The sequence below is a fragment of the Gymnodraco acuticeps genome, unplaced genomic scaffold, assembly GCF_902827175.1.
Source record: "Gymnodraco acuticeps unplaced genomic scaffold, fGymAcu1.1, whole genome shotgun sequence".
NCBI classification, from domain to species: domain Eukaryota; kingdom Metazoa; phylum Chordata; class Actinopteri; order Perciformes; family Bathydraconidae; genus Gymnodraco; species Gymnodraco acuticeps.
In genome coordinates, this window is record NW_022990865.1 from 764,904 (window position 1) to 780,910 (window position 16,007).

A 16,007-nucleotide genomic window follows, 5' to 3' on the forward strand; every position below is an offset into this window, starting at 1 on the left:
TGAAGTATTTTGTTTTAGTAGATTTCGTTAAGAATGTGACTCTTAATGGCACTTTGTGATTTTGACGCTATTTCAGTGACACAATGCCGCTTTGAACATTTAACAGATGTACGCTTGATTCTCTCAAAAAGTTACCCATATCAGCACAATAACATGAAAAACTGAAAAGATATGGATATAGCAACACATTTTGTAGTTCATTTAAGCAAGGTCATAGGAGAGGGGTTGTTATACTAATTGGGAACTCAGTACAATTTGAAATAAACAAAGAAATATATGACAGAGAGGGGAGGTATGTGGCAAGGGGAAAATTGATTATTAACCAGTTTAGCCCTAAGCCTGTTTATCAGGTCTCAGGCTCGAAAATGACATTCCCAGAACAAATGACCATATCTTCCCTTCTAAAAGGGTTAAATTAATAATCTTTTTTCTCAAAGCAATGATAAACCTGTGAGTTGGATGTAGAAAAGTCAGAATCAATATAGATATTTTTTATTTTAAAGGAAATTCAGATTGAACATGGTAAAAAACTGTAAATTATAGTGTCCGTCCAAAAGATATGTTGTACTTATAGTGAAAACTAACCTTGGATGATGGGTTAGTAGACTAAAAGCTTTAGGAATCCAAAGTAAAACATATAATAAGTACCCTGTATCAAGATTGATGCAAAACAACAAGTGATATTTTACCTTTTTAGACAGATTTAGCAAAAAAAACCTCTTCTGGGGCCATTTGGGTGGATTTTCCTTATCTCTGGCCCCCCTTGTTCAATTTTGACATGTGACATCTCTTTCTGACCATTAGAGCCAATATAATCGAAGGGGAATCTCCTCACACACACACACACACACACACATGGTAAAATGAAAAGGTGGGGGCTTCGCGCCCACAGTTTTGCTCCAGAGTGAAGCTGTCTCTAGGTCTGACATTTCAAAACCGAAAAGCTGATTTATATCTCATGGATTATCAGAAATCATTCAAAGTGACACAGACACATTGGATTAACATATGGATTAACTTCAGCAGCGTTTCTATCGTTTTAATGCCATTGAAGACCATTTTTGACCAGACTACCACACAGGTGAGCCATGTTAGCGTTTTTAGCTAACTAGCTCCATATGTTTTGATTCGTTCGCATAATTGAGTGATAATGAGGGTACCCATAGATTCTGTGTCCCCTCACGATGTGAAACGATGGGTTGAGATGTGCAGCAAAGATAAATAATAAGGTTTTGAGAGTGAATTTCGGTGCATGGATATAAAACATTCATAGTTTATTAAACGAACATGCCCTCAGACACTGTTTTCTGCAAGATATTGCAGGAGGCCCCCGTTACCGGGGTCTCTCGGGCTTAACAAGTTAATGTTTTCACCCCACCGGACAGCGATTAGACTTTTTTTAAGGAACGCTTTGATATCGTAGCTGTGCAAATGGAAGGAATCCTGATTTGCGGGGCGGGACTTCAATGTGGTACTAAATTATGATTTAGATACGGCAAGCACAAGCAAGGCTAGGACTAGGGATGGGTACCGAGCCCCGGTATTAAATGGGCCCCGGGGCTAAATTATTAAAGACCGTAGTACTGTGGAAGCTCCGACGTTCGAGGCATGGCCCTGCCTTGTCTTCAGGACTACTACATGTCGGCTCAGCTCAGGCCCCCTTGTGTGTTGGTGCGACTCAACCTATGAAGCCAGATGGAAGGACATGGAGTTATCTCTAATGGACACACCTATACAGTCGCTGTTGGGCTGCCCAGGCAGAGTTAATTAGATGCTCCAGCTTCATAATCAATGGGTTGTTTTCTCAAGAAGAATATGGTGGGAACTGGTAAAGACTTTTCAGCTCCACAAGGAGAACAAACTGCTTAGATGGCCGGCATATGATCCAGACTTCCTTCCTGCAATACAAGACCATAGGTACAGACTTTGGTCCAAACGAGGTGTTACAATTCAAAAATCACTGAAGGTATTATTGGCAAATTATACAAGGGCTTCCTTTCAATGAATAACAACCCAACTAGCGTAACGCAGTGGGTGGGAAAAGGAAACTAACATAGTGATATCAGAAGAAATGTGGCTAAATGCAGGGGAAACTCAGTCCACTTCCACTAACTTCTGGAGAGACTACTGCTGGAAAAATCTTACCCGTTTCTTTATCACCCCCAACCAAAAATCTAAATGTTGTGGGTCTCAGCAACCTTGATGGAGGGAGTTTGGTTCGGCTTCAGCAGACCATACACATGTTTTCTGGGCCTGTACACATGTAAAGCCTTTTAACTAGGGCTGTCAGTCGATTAAAATATTTAATCGTGAAGAACTGTCGCTGGGATGTCCATAGTTAATCGCGATTAATCGCAAATTAATCGCACATTTTTTATCTGTTCTAAATGTACCTTAGAGGAATATTTTTCAAGTTTTTAATACCCTGGTCATGTTCACACTCCAGTGCCAGATAATTCCGTCTCACTCGGTAGAGCTAAACATCGTAGTATCCTAGCTTAGTGTGATTTTCTCTTGCTGTTTTTGTTGAAGAGTAACCTTGTTTTTTCCTCTGTTTTTCCAGTGGCTGCTCGAACCAGCCTGAGTCCTGCCACCGCCACCAGCGTGAACTAGATCCACCTTCATTTTGTGGATTGTTTTTTAGTTGCTCCTTTTTTCCTTTATTAAACTTTGTTAAAAGACTGAATCCATCTGGTCTCTGCCATTGTAGGTCCTGAACTTTTGACCCAGCCTTAACATTTAACGCGTTAACTTGACAGCCCTACTTTTAACCATTTAATCTCAAATATTCTACTCCTGAAATCTGACCTGTCCTTTACATTTCTGTACCTTGGCCATAATAAAAGTGATAAGCACGTTTTCAAGGTTATAATGGCCGCAAGTAAAAAAACGATTACAAAGTGATGGCTCTAGAGCAGCATTCCCAACCTTTTTCAACTCAGGGCCCACTTAAGAATCTAAAAAATGTTCGCGGCCCACATTCAACCATAAACAATACGGAGGCTAAATAAAGTTCTGATTGGTCAGACACGTTGTAAATCCAGAAGTACAGACCGCTGTCATGGACTGTAATGACCGTTGCTAAGGAGGATCAAGAAAGAGAAAGGAAAGGAGGTTCCAATACAAAAAAATCTTAATAATGAAAATGTTTCCACACAAATCATGTTTTGCAAATGATTTGGCGGCACACTTGCAATGCCTTCCACAGGTTGGGAACCGCTGATTACAACAAAGTAAGGTTACTGTGTAACGTTTAGGTGTAACCTCAGAAAAGTAAAGCCCTGTGAGCGGGTCCAAATAACTTATATACAGCAAATAGGTCCTTTGCTCTGACTTTGTTGGTGCTTGGCCCCTTATAAATAATCAACAACAAACAGTTCAATAAACGGGGGCTTTATAAAGTGTTAATAATGCACAATTGTCAGTGTCAATGGCCAACGATGCTTGCAAAATGTATCCAACATCGTGAACAGAAATGAACAGTTTGACTAAATGTATTCCCATTTTTAATTCCTGATCATTTTATGCATATACAGTAACAGTAATAATATAAACTATTACACTCCATCTCTCTCCACCTAAGGCCGAACATTTTTATTTCACAACTTCTTGGGTTGAAGAACACATGGGACAGAATGAAGAGTCAGGTAGTTACTATTACCAAAGTGTAGGTCCCATGAAAGGCACTTGTCTTTCCATTAAGCCACTAGACGCCTTAAACAGACAGTTCTAACTCGTTTCAAACACTGTTTAGGTACATACAATGAAGGACAATACTACTGAGCAGGCTGTTCGATGGACTCTTTTCCCCCATGCTGTGAACTGACACAAACTACGCGTCGGGGGTTGCATGTTATGTGAAAGGTGACCAAGATAATGTTGTGAAAAATAAAATAAAAACCTGAGAAGACTTCTAAAGTAGCATCTTGAATGCTTGAATTACATGTCTGAGAGTAAAAAAATACACATGACTGGTCAAAAATCATTCATGGTCTGATCCAAGAAGCTCTGTGAAACTGTGATGCTTTGCAGATACTTTATTACACAAATAACATATATAATCAAAATATTACTCTTGCAGCAAAAAGTAGGGTGTCAAAATTAAAATCCGATTGCTCACACGTAACTGCAACATCGGAATTGCAATTTCTAGGATATGCAATTCAAACAATATACAAATATAATAGATATGGATAGAAATGGAAATATTTCATCAGGGTCTAAGTATACTAGATGCATTTTAACAATAGGCAATGAAAGATCGAATGTAGTAAAACTATAGGAAACAGAATTAAACTGAACAGTGTGATCATATCCCATCATATTTGTGTTTTCTCTTTTGTTTTGAGGTGTGCACTGTGAACTTGTTTTATTAATTCATTTTTGCATTGCGACTCAAGCACTTGATTCATAAAAAAAAGTACTTTGAATGTTGCCATTACGTTTGAAATAACATGTATTTTGCCATCTTCTTGGTGTTCTATTCATGTCCATACATTTTGAAACGTGATCAATTCATAATTGTTTATTTCACGGTAACTATGATATAAAAATGTTGAGAAACTATTGCAGTCTGAAGCGTGCCTTTCAACGGACCCCTGCAAAAAGGTTCACAATAAACAAAAAATCACACAGCTGACAAAGAGCAATTCATATCCAGATTAACATCCACCATACAAACACTTTCATGTTTTAGCCCGTTTGCAACACATCATATAATTTCAATCACGGCTTACCATTTAGCAAATGACGATGCTTAAAACCTTTATTTCTACAAATTTAACAAAAAAAAACAAACAGCTGATGTGGTTCCATGTTTGTAGCCACACACACACACACACACACACACACACACACACACACACACACACACACACACACACACACACACACACACACACACACACACACACACACACACACACACACACACACACACACACACACACACACACACACACACACACACACACACACACACAGATGAAAGCGACATCAATATAATACAAGCTCAAAAAGCAGCAGCTGTTTTAATCCCATAATGCATTTTGTAATGGCACATACAAAGAAGGCAGAACATTCAACACTCCGAACTGGACCCGGGACAAAATTCTAACGGAGATGAAGAGAGTAATATGAGTGGTGGTCAAAAGAAAGCAAAAATGGTGAGCTCAAGAAAATACAGCAAAAGTTATCTTTAGTTTGGATTTACTTTCACCGGGGATCCTGATGCACCGACTCCGTTATGCTTGGTGTCTCGGGAAAAGCTTAACAACAGTGTCATGGTCCCAAGCGAGCTTTTCAAGCATGACTGCTATAAAAACTAAAAACAGAGAGAGACTGCGAGCTGTTGAGGAAGAGCTTTGTGTGAGCTTTTCTTCAGTTCCTGCCAGGATATCAGCTTTGTGTTCATCTAAACACTCCCAGGTTTCACACTGAGTGAGTATAAATAAATTGAGAGACTATTCATTGTAAATGTGTCATTTTGTTACACTTTTGGTTGGTGGGGGGACTCAAGATTTCATTAATGTAAAAAATGTGCCCTGGCTCAAATAAATGTTGAAAAACACTGGCTTAAGCCATTTGGAGATTTGGTCTTGTTTTAAGGCTGGATCTAAGGCCAAATCATTAGAGCTGTGCTAATGGTTTTACTCAATGCAAGTTTGATTTGGGGAAAACAATCTTTCATAGTGAAATGTGTGCAATGAATTACCAAGACCATGCTTTATCAAGACCACGATTAAATTACATTAATGTTTAAATTATTTTTATATACAGCACATTTTTAAATATATAAATAATAAGATTGGCAGCTTTACAACGGTTAGACACGTGATGAAAGCATACACTCAGCACTGTAAGCAGGAGCTTGGTGACTGGCCAAAGAGTCTAAGAGGGGGGGTGAGGCGGCGGCAGAGCGGAGTACTCCTCGTTCTCCGAGTCGCTGCTGTCAACATCGTGTCTGTCCTGGTCGCTGCCCTCAGTGCTCAGCTGGTCGAAGCCCTGGCGACTGTAACCCTTATGCGACGCAAAGAAGTTCCCCAGGTTCAGACTGCCCACAGCTTTACCTGAACACACGGGCAAACAAAATCACCAACCACCAAATGATGAACAGTTTCACAAATACAAATGATTCCTTCTCGTGGAGTATTAGGGATGATGTTCAGGTTCTAAACTATTATTTACAGCTGATGGGAAAAAAGGCACTCTTTTGAAAACTAAAGAAAGTCTTATTATTTCTAGAGGAAATAGACAGAAGACGGACAGGAGGTTAACACCAAAGGGACACAGTAAGACTGGTTCATGGAAGTTTCAGTAAACCAAAATAATTGAAACCCTACGGAGAACTTTGATGTAGGCTGATTAAGCAAAATGTACCTACATTTGATTGATTTTGCTAACTTCAATATACCTAACCTCTAGTGAGGGGCCCAGCCCTTCGTATGTTTTCACCCCTGGCCTAGATGCTTAGAAGGCATTTGATAGAGTTGATTTGCATCAATTTGTTTTATACAAATCATAAATCAATAATAAGAGTTAATGGTCATTGTTCTGATTTGTTTAATGTAGAGGGGTGTGAGGCAGGGCAAATTAATGTCACAGCTTGTTTTCGCACTCAGTATTGAACCCTTAGCAGAGGCTATACGCCTAAATATAAAGATTCAAGGAAGAGTGGATATGGGAGGGTTAATATTCCAAATTAGCCTTTTTGCGGATGACATTTAGCTTTTTATAAAACACTCACTCCCCTCATATTATTTGGAAGGGTGGAGACGATAAGAATGAACCTGCTTTCATGATTACTCCTCCTATTTCAATCTCTTCCTGTGGGAATTCCAACCTCCATCTTCAACATGTTAAATAAGTTAATTTCTACATTTATCTGGTAGAATAATTGACCCAGAGTAAGACTTAAACTCTTTTTTCCTACCTAATGATAAGGGAGGCTTGGGCTTGCCACATTTAAAACATTTTTAAATGGGCTGCTCAGTTAACTGTAATAGTGGCCTGGATTAGAAAATACAAGAAACAGGATGGGCACAGATAGAGCAAAATGCAACCAAGGGTGTGACATTATCAGCTTAGCCTTTTATTGATATTAAATATATTAACAGGATGCAAATGTATGGATAAGGCATACTCTAGTTGTGGATAATGTCATGAGCCATGCTGATTGTAGGCAATATAGGGTTCCCTCCTTTGACAAGGGATTGAGGATTTAAAGGATGGGCCGATAGATGTCTTATCACAATGAATCAAATATTTAGTAGAACAGATGTCAACAGATGTTTCCCAATTTCAGGAGTAATTTGGGCTTCCATCAAATGATATGTACAGGTACCTCTACATAAGACACTATATTATGAGCCACAAAGAGAGAGGCAGACAGCAAAGATCCAAACAATATACAGGTACATCTCAATACATTTGATTATCATTGAAAAGTTTATTCATTTAAGTATTTCTATTTAAAGTGAAACTCATCTATCATCTGAATTCATTTCACACACAGTTAATTATTTAAATTGTTTATTTGTTTTAATCTTGATGATTACGGCTTACAGCTAATGAATACCCAAAATTCAATTTTTCAGAACATTTGAATATTACATGATGCCAATAATTGAACAGAAATGTCGGCCTTCTGAAAAGTATGTTCATGTTTCTGCTCTCAGCACTTGGTTGGTTTTGCACAAATGAGTGCATCCATGCGGTGTGACATGTGGGTGATCAGCCTGTGGCTCTACTGAGGTGTGATAGAGGCCCAGGTTGCTTCAATAGCAGCCTTCAGCTCGTCTGCATTGTTGGGTCTCGTGTCTCTCATCTTCCTCTTGACAATAGTCCATAGATTCTCTATAGGGTTCAGGTCATGGGAGGTTTCTGGCCAATGAAGACCAGTAACTCCAAGGTCATTAAACCAGGTGTTGGTACTTTTGGCAATGTGGGCAGGTGCCAAGTCCTGCTGGAAAATGAAATCAGCATCTCCATAAAGCTTGTCAGAAGAAGGAAGCATGAAGTGATCTAACATTTCCTGGCAGACGGCTGTGTTGACTTTGAACTTAATAAAACCCAGTGGATCAACACCAGCAGATGACATGGCTCCCCAAATTGTGGAAACTTCACAGTGAACTTCAAGCATCTTGGATTATGTGCTTCTCCACTCCACAGACTCTGAGACCTTTATGGCCCCTACACAGTGGCCCCTACACTTCAGTGTGGCAGCCCCCACCCTCTGGAACGCTCTCCCTGCGGAGATACGCAACATCCCCACACTTGAAGCCTTCAAAAGGGCCCTCAAGTCCCATCTGTTTGCCAAGGCTTTCGGCCCCTAAATCGATCTGTTGTTCTGTTTGTCTGTCTTTTGTTTTGTTATGTTTGTCTTTGCACTATTACTTGTGAAGCGACCTTGGGTCCCCTGAAAGGCGCTATAGAAATCGAAGCTATTATTATTATTATTATTACACATGGCGGCGTGCGTTGCTACTTCAACGCTTCTGCCCATTCACTTTGAATGGGGTGACGTCACGATTTGCCGAACTGCATTGTGGGAGCAAAGCGTAGCTTCTCTCGCGGTGCTCGCTGCAAAAGTAGAGCAATGTTCTACTTTTGACGCCTCAATGGATGCGTCAGCCAATCTAATCATATGCCAGTACAAGCTCTAGCCAATCAAACCGCGTGCTTGTGTGTCTGGGGTGGGAGATTCATGTGATTGGTTGTTGGTCGAGTTTCAGCCCCCTCCCGCCGGTAAGCGACAACGCACGCCGCCGGGTGTAGGGGCCGTTATTCTGTGTGACTGGCGAAGCCACACACAGTATAGTATTCACATACTTATCTGATCTTATTTTCCTTCTTCCGCCACAAATGTTGTCATGCTAGTCGCCCGGCAGCGTTGACAGGAAACACACAAAAAACACATCAAAAAATGCGGAATGACCGGGATCGGGTTGCTTTGTCTTTTATAAGAGATTCGCCAAGCCGTTTTCATGCAAATCACAGAAAAACTGCAATCATTTGCCCTATAGGACTGAATGGGAAATCCATTTGAACAGAGCTCAAACACACCCCACTTTGACCCCATACAGATTCCGCATTCTTTAACGAAGAACAAAAATTACAAGTTTAAACGGGTCTCGAGACTATGGACTTTATTAGACTACTTGGATATTTTTTGATAGCTAGTACGGTTCTGACGTAGTCGCAGCTTACGTTTTGTGAACATTTCACACTGTTTCACATTTTATAATGGGTGTGTATGGGAGAGCTTGTTAAGACTTAGAGTGGGTGACATCACGGCTAGAGGGGAGAGGAGCTGTAAAATCTCAAGAGATTTTTTTCCAACTGGCCACAATTTTCACTCTTCGTACATCATTTGGTTGTTAACTAAATCCAGTGGTAATCTAAAGATCTGAATGTTCTAGTTTCCAAATGAACTGCAAAATGTACTTTCATCTGAAAAGAGGACTTTGCAGAGGTGTTCATCAGTGGCCCTCTACTGCCAGTCAGAAGAGGAGTGGAGAGATTCAGAAGATTGTTTGCACTGAACACGTGGCTTTCAACTGCCTGTACTGACCATTCTGTCCATTTTATTGACAACTTTAACTTTTTCTGGGACCGCAGACATCTTTTTAAGGCAAATGGAGTTTGTCTGAACAAGTCAGGAGTGAAATTGTTTATCTCTAACATATTCAACTGCCTGCCTTCATCAATCTGTTCCCTCTGCCAAGGACAAGCAACAAGAGGAATCAAAACAAGAGAAAGACACAACACATCGCGCAGAAAACCTTGAAAATCTATCACTGCTAATCAATGTCTTGATTATGGGAGACAAATGGAGGAGTCTCCACCGCCCTTCACCCCTCCTATCACCTCTGAGGATACTCTTCCTTCACCCCACAGCTCTCTCTACTCTCCGTTCACCCTTTCACCCTCGCCCACCCTCCTGGAGATCGCTGAACACATGAAGGAGATACAGAGGGTTGGCACCGATTCCTTCCTGGAGTTCAATAACCAAACTAAGGCGCTACGCAGGGCTGGCAGCATGTCCTTTACCCCGCTCCTCAACGACGCCCATCAAAATCACCGAAACAGAGACGCGCACCATCTCCCCCGTCACCATGCCTACCACAATCATCCGGACCAAAACGTCCTTCCCCCCCTTCAAGACTGCTGTCTCCGAAGCCTGATAAGGATGTGTGTGTAAAAAACGCAAACACTGACTGATATATGCTGGGTCCAGGCTCAAGGGCGTATGGCACTCTCAACTCTTTCCAGGACATGCCGGGGCCCTGCCTGCCTGTAGCTTTGCCGATATCTGTGTTGATAGGTAATAGATTAAGAGCGGTGAATCATCTTAGATACAGGAAGCGCTCAAATGTTTGTGTGAGTTTATCAAATTTAGAAGCGATTCCATGTCAGCCACAGCTTGTTACAAAAAACCTGACTAATAGTGTGTTTAACGAACTTAAACTAGCTTTATTAAATGTCAGGTCTTTGGCTGGAAAACATTTGTAATCAATGATTTTATCACTGAGCACAATCTCGATTTTATGTTCTTAACAGAAACATGGATTGAACAAAATAACAGTGCAGCTGTTCTTATCGAATCAACCCCTCCCAACGTTAGTTTTATGAGTCAGGAAAGAATGCATAAGAAAGGGGGTGGAGTTGCTATTCTGTTCAATGATTCCCTTCAATGCAGGAAGACATCTTATGGAAACGTTGCTTCTTTTGAATATGTGGCCCTTCAGCTGAAATGCTCCTCTCGAGCTCTGTTCCTAAATATCTATAGACCACCCAAATACTGTGCAAGCTTTTTTGATGACTTTACTGAACTGCTGTCTATAGTGTGTATTGACTTTGACCGTCTAGTCATTGTTGGTGATTTTAACATCCATGTTGACAACCCCCAGGACAGAGGGGCTAAAGAACTGTTTTGTGTTCTTGATAGCTATGGACTGACTCAGCATGTGACGGAGCCCACGCACAATAAGGGGCACACTCTGGACTTAATTATCTCAAAGGGTCTGAATATCTCTAAGGTTGTGGTGACTGATATTGCACTCTCTGACCATTTCTGTGTTTTCTTTGAGAGCTCTATTTCTGTTCACAAAAATGTTCAAAAAGAGGTAACCACAAAGCGATATTTAACTGAAAACCCTAGGGAAATGTTTACTCAGAATTTTTCTTCCACACTTGCCCCTGCTAACATCTCAGTAAATGAGCTAGTAGATCATTTTAATTCAAAAATTAAAAATGTTATAGATGCCATTGCTCCAACTAAGGTAAAGGAAGTGACTGGGAAGAAAATATCTCCATGGAGAAAGGCCATGACCGTGAAAACAGAAAAAAAAGAGTGTCGAAAAGCTGAACGCAGGTGGCGAAAAACAAATCTCCAGGTTCACTTTGAAATCTATAAAGAGAGACTTGGCCTTTATAATTTGGAATTGAAATTTGCCCGACAGTCTTTCTTCTCTGACATCATTGCCAAAAACAAAAACAATGCATGTGTCTTGTTTGCTACCGTCGACAGACTAACTCAGGGTTCTTACACCTTTTCCAAAGTCAAATTCAAGCACTTTTCAAGCATTTTCAAGGTGCATTTTCAAGCTTTTCAAGCATCTTACAGCTGTTGTAAATTACATATTTATATACACATACTCAACTGATTATTTCCCTACCTCACATTAAATCAGATGTTCTTTATGCTAAAAACAACCAAATGTGTGTTTCGTGATAGCATTCTACACGAAGATGAACAATTAAAGAAAAGAAAACTACGTTTAATATTTCAAAATTAGTGATCTGTACGTAGAGTAGGCCTCCCATATAACCTGGCTGAGCCAATATAAAACAATCAGCCAAATAACTTTTCAATACATTATTGATTACTATTGTTGAGGTACTTTTAGGTTGGCAGTGAACATAAGTCAGAGGTAGATGGTGTACTTTTCCTTCACTACAAGTATTTAATCCCTTTAGTTACTTCACAGATGTGGATGAATGATGGTAAATCTAATCAAGTGTTGAATCAGACTTTAGTTCCACCTGGAGTAAATCCACAAGCTACCCTGCAGTATACAAAGTAATTCAAACTAGCTGCACCTTTACCAGCTTTGAGAACACTTTCATGATCAATCATTATAAAACATATCATATATATTATTCTGAAATGGACCAATCTGCACAATGACTACTTTTACTGTCGCTACTTTCACTATATTTTGATGATGATACTTTTACTTGAGGAACATTTTGAATTCAGGACTTTTACTGTAACAGAGTATTCCTACACTCTGGTACTTCTACTTTTACTAAGTACAAGATCTGAGTACTTCTACTTTTACTCAAGTACAATATCTGAGTACTTCTACTTTTACTCAAGTACAACATCTGAGTACTTCTACTTTTACTCAAGTACAACATCTGAGTACTTATAATTTCACTACAAGACCTGAGTACTTGTACTTTTACTCAAGTACAAGATCTGAGTACTTTTACTTTTACTCAAGTACAAGATCTGAGTACTTCTACTTTTACTAAGTACAAGATCTGAGTACTTCTACTTTTACTCAAGTACAAGACCTGAGTACTTCTACTTTTACTACAAGATCTAAGTACATTACATTACATTGCATTTAGCTGACGCTTTTATCCAAAGCGACTTACAATAAGTACATTCGACCAGGAAGACACAACCTTGAAGAAAACAGAATCATATAAGTACATCAGGTTTCATAGAGCCAAACATTTCAAGTGCTACTCAACTGGCTTTAGATAAGCCAGTCCTTTATTAGTATAAAAGTGCTTCGTTAATAGTTGTATCGCTCGAAGTGGAGTTGAAAGAGATGAGTTTTCAGTTTGCGCCGGAAGATGTGCAAGCTATCTGCCGTCCTGATGTCAATGGGGAGCTCATTCCACCATCCTGGAGCCAGGACAGCAAACCCACGTGTTTTCGCCGATGGGAACTTGGGTCCCCCTCGCAGCGAGGGTGCAGCGAGTCGTTTGGCTGATGCAGAGCGTAGTGCACGCGCTGGGGTGTACGGTTTAACCATGTCCTGGATGTACGAAGGGCCAGATCCATTCGCAGCATGGTAAGCAAGTACCAGTGTCTTGAAGTGGATTCTAGCAGTTACCGGAAGCCAGTGAAGGGAGCGGAGGAGCGGAGTGGTGTGGGAACATTTAGGAAGGTTGAAGACCAGACGAGCCGCTGCATTCTGGATGAGCTGCAGAGGTCGGATGGCACATGCAGGTAGACCAGCCAGGAGGGAGTTGCAGTAGTCTAGGCGTGAGATGACGAGAGCCTGGACCAGAACCTGAGTCGCTTTCTGAGTCAGCTGGGGACGTATCTTCCTGATGTTGTAAAGCGTGTATCTGCAGCAACGGGTTGTAGCAGCGATGTTTGCAGTGAAGGACAGGTTGTTATCTAGGGTCACACCCAGATTCCTTTCAGTCTGAGTCGGGGAAACAACTGAGGTGCCGATGTTGATTGTTAGGTCAAGAGTGGGACAATCTTTTCCCGGAAGGAAGAGCAGCTCAGTCTTGTCAAGGTTGAGCTTGAGGTGATGAGCAGACATCCACTGAGAGATGTCAGCTAGACAAGCAGAGATGCGTGCGCCGACCTGGGTCTCTGAGCGGGGAAAGGACAGAATTAATTGGGTGTCGTCAGCGTAGCAGTGGTATAAAAAACCATGCGGGCTAATGACTGATCCGAGCGAGTTTGTGTACAGGGAGAAGAGGAGGGGACCAAGAACAGAGCCCTGAGGGACCCCTGTAGTTAATTGACAAGGGTCGGACTCAGACCCTCTCCAAGTCACCCTGTAGGTACGGTCTTTCAGGTATGAGGTGAGGAGGGAAAGTGCAGAGCCTGAAACTCCAAGTTTTTGGAGAGTGCGAAGGAGGATCTGATGATTCACCGTGTCGAATGCAGCAGACAGGTCCAACAGGATGATGACAGAGGAGAGGGATGCAGTTTTGGCAGTGTGCAGTTCCTCAGTGACAGCAATGAGAGCAGTTTCTGTGGAGTGACCTGCCTTGAAACCAGACTGGTGCGGATCCAGAAGGTTGTTCTGATTGAGATAACAGGAGAGTTACTTCTACTTTTACTCAAGTACAAGATCTGAGTACTTCTACTTTTACTCAAGTACAAGATCTGAGTACTTCTACTTTTACTCAAGTACCAGATCTGAGTACTTCTACTTTTACTCAAGTACAAGATCTGAGTACTTCTACTTTTACTCAAGTACAAGATCTGAGTACTTCTACTTTTACTAAGTACAAGATCTGAGTACTTCTACTTTTACTTAAGTACCACATCTGAGTACTTATAATTTCACTACAAGACCTGAGTACTTGTACTTTTACTCAAGTACAAGATCTGAGTACTTGTACTTTTACTCAAGTACCAGATCTGAGTACTTGTACTTTTACTCAAGTACAAGATCTGAGTACTTCTACTTTTATTCAAGTACAATATCTGAGTACTTCTACTTTTACTAAGTACAAGATCTGAGTACTTCTACTTTTACTCAAGTACAAGATCTGAGTACTTCTACTTTTACTAAGTACAAGATCTGAGTACTTCTACTTTTACTCAAGTACAACATCTGAGTACTTATAATTTCACTACAAGACCTGAGTACTTGTACTTTTACTCAAGTACAAGATCTGAGTACTTGTACTTTTACTCAAGTACCAGATCTGAGTACTTGTACTTTTACTCAAGTACAAGATCTGAGTACTTCTACTTTTATTCAAGTACAATATCTGAGTACTTCTACTTTTACTCAAGTACAATATCTGAGTACTTCTACTTTTACTCAAGCACAAGATCTGAGTACTTCTACTTTTACTCAAGCACAAGATCAGAGTACTTCTACTTTTACTCAAGCACAAGATCTGAGTACTTCTACTTTTACTCAAGCACAAGATCTGAGTACTTCTACTTTTACTCAAGTACAAGATCTGAGTACTTCTACTTTTACTCAAGTACCAGATCTGAGTACTTCTACTTTTACTCAAGTACAAGATCTGAGTACTTCTACTTTTACTCAAGTACAAGATCTGAGTACTTCTACTTTTACTCAAGCACAAGATCTGAGTACTTCTACTTTAACTCAAGTACAATATCTGAGTACTTCTACTTTTACTCAAGTACAAGATCTGAGTACTTCTACTTTTACTCAAGTACCAGATCTGAGTACTTCTACTTTTACTCAAGTACAAGATCTGAGTACTTCTACTTTTACTCAAGCACAAGATCTGAGTACTTCTACTTTTACTCAAGTACAATATCTGAGTACTTCTACTTTTACTCAAGTACAAGATCTGAGTACTTCTACTTTTACTCAAGTACAAGATCTGAGTACTTCTATTTTTACTCAAGTACAACATCTGAGTACTTATTCCACCTCTGGTAGCGTATTAGCCTGAATTGTAGCCACAAAATCACGCAGAGCTGCATAAAAATAGACTCACAATGGTAACAAGTGGAACATAATATTTACAAATGTGTACAATGATTTGTAGGTACTTCTGACTACTCAAGACACCTGACTTATACATCTTCAAAGGAAGACTGTGTTCATTGTACAATTACATGGGATTAAAGCAACATGTAGTTTTACTTGTATAATACTTCAATTTTATATAAAAGACAGTTTGTTTTCATCTGTTTTCAAATAAACAAAGTCTTGGCTTTCAGAATATTAAACTTGTTTCGGCAAATTCAGATGATAAATACAACTTTGAAGCTTCGGCATAATTACAAGCAGAGAACGGAGTAACTTGACTTCACAGCAAGCATAACAACAGCCGGTGTTTCTTGTGAGTGTTTCCCCGGTACACAAACGCAAAAATACACAAACACACTCGCAGACCAGTAATACAAACGAAAATGTGTCTTCGGGTCAATGTGACTGATTTCGATAGATCAAGTCACATTTGGTTTAGGCACGAAACATACTACCAGTAGAAATACATTGCTTTCAAAATCGCTCTGTGTCGAATCA

At 40.2% G+C, this 16,007-nt stretch overlaps 1 protein-coding gene across 8 annotated transcripts in view; it reads right to left on the reverse strand.

The window, feature by feature from the left end:
- Nucleotides 1-4,022: 4,022 nt before the first annotated feature.
- Nucleotides 4,023-16,007, reverse strand: part of pam (peptidylglycine alpha-amidating monooxygenase) — a 208,794-nt gene continuing 196,809 nt past the window's right edge. For all 8 annotated transcript variants that reach the window (XM_034233276.1, XM_034233268.1, XM_034233271.1 and 5 more), the window contains one exon: nt 4,023-6,068. In XM_034233276.1, the coding sequence (XP_034089167.1) occupies nt 5,890-6,068 (179 nt within the window). In that variant the 3' untranslated portion in view covers nt 4,023-5,889. The remainder of the gene's footprint in view (nt 6,069-16,007) is intronic.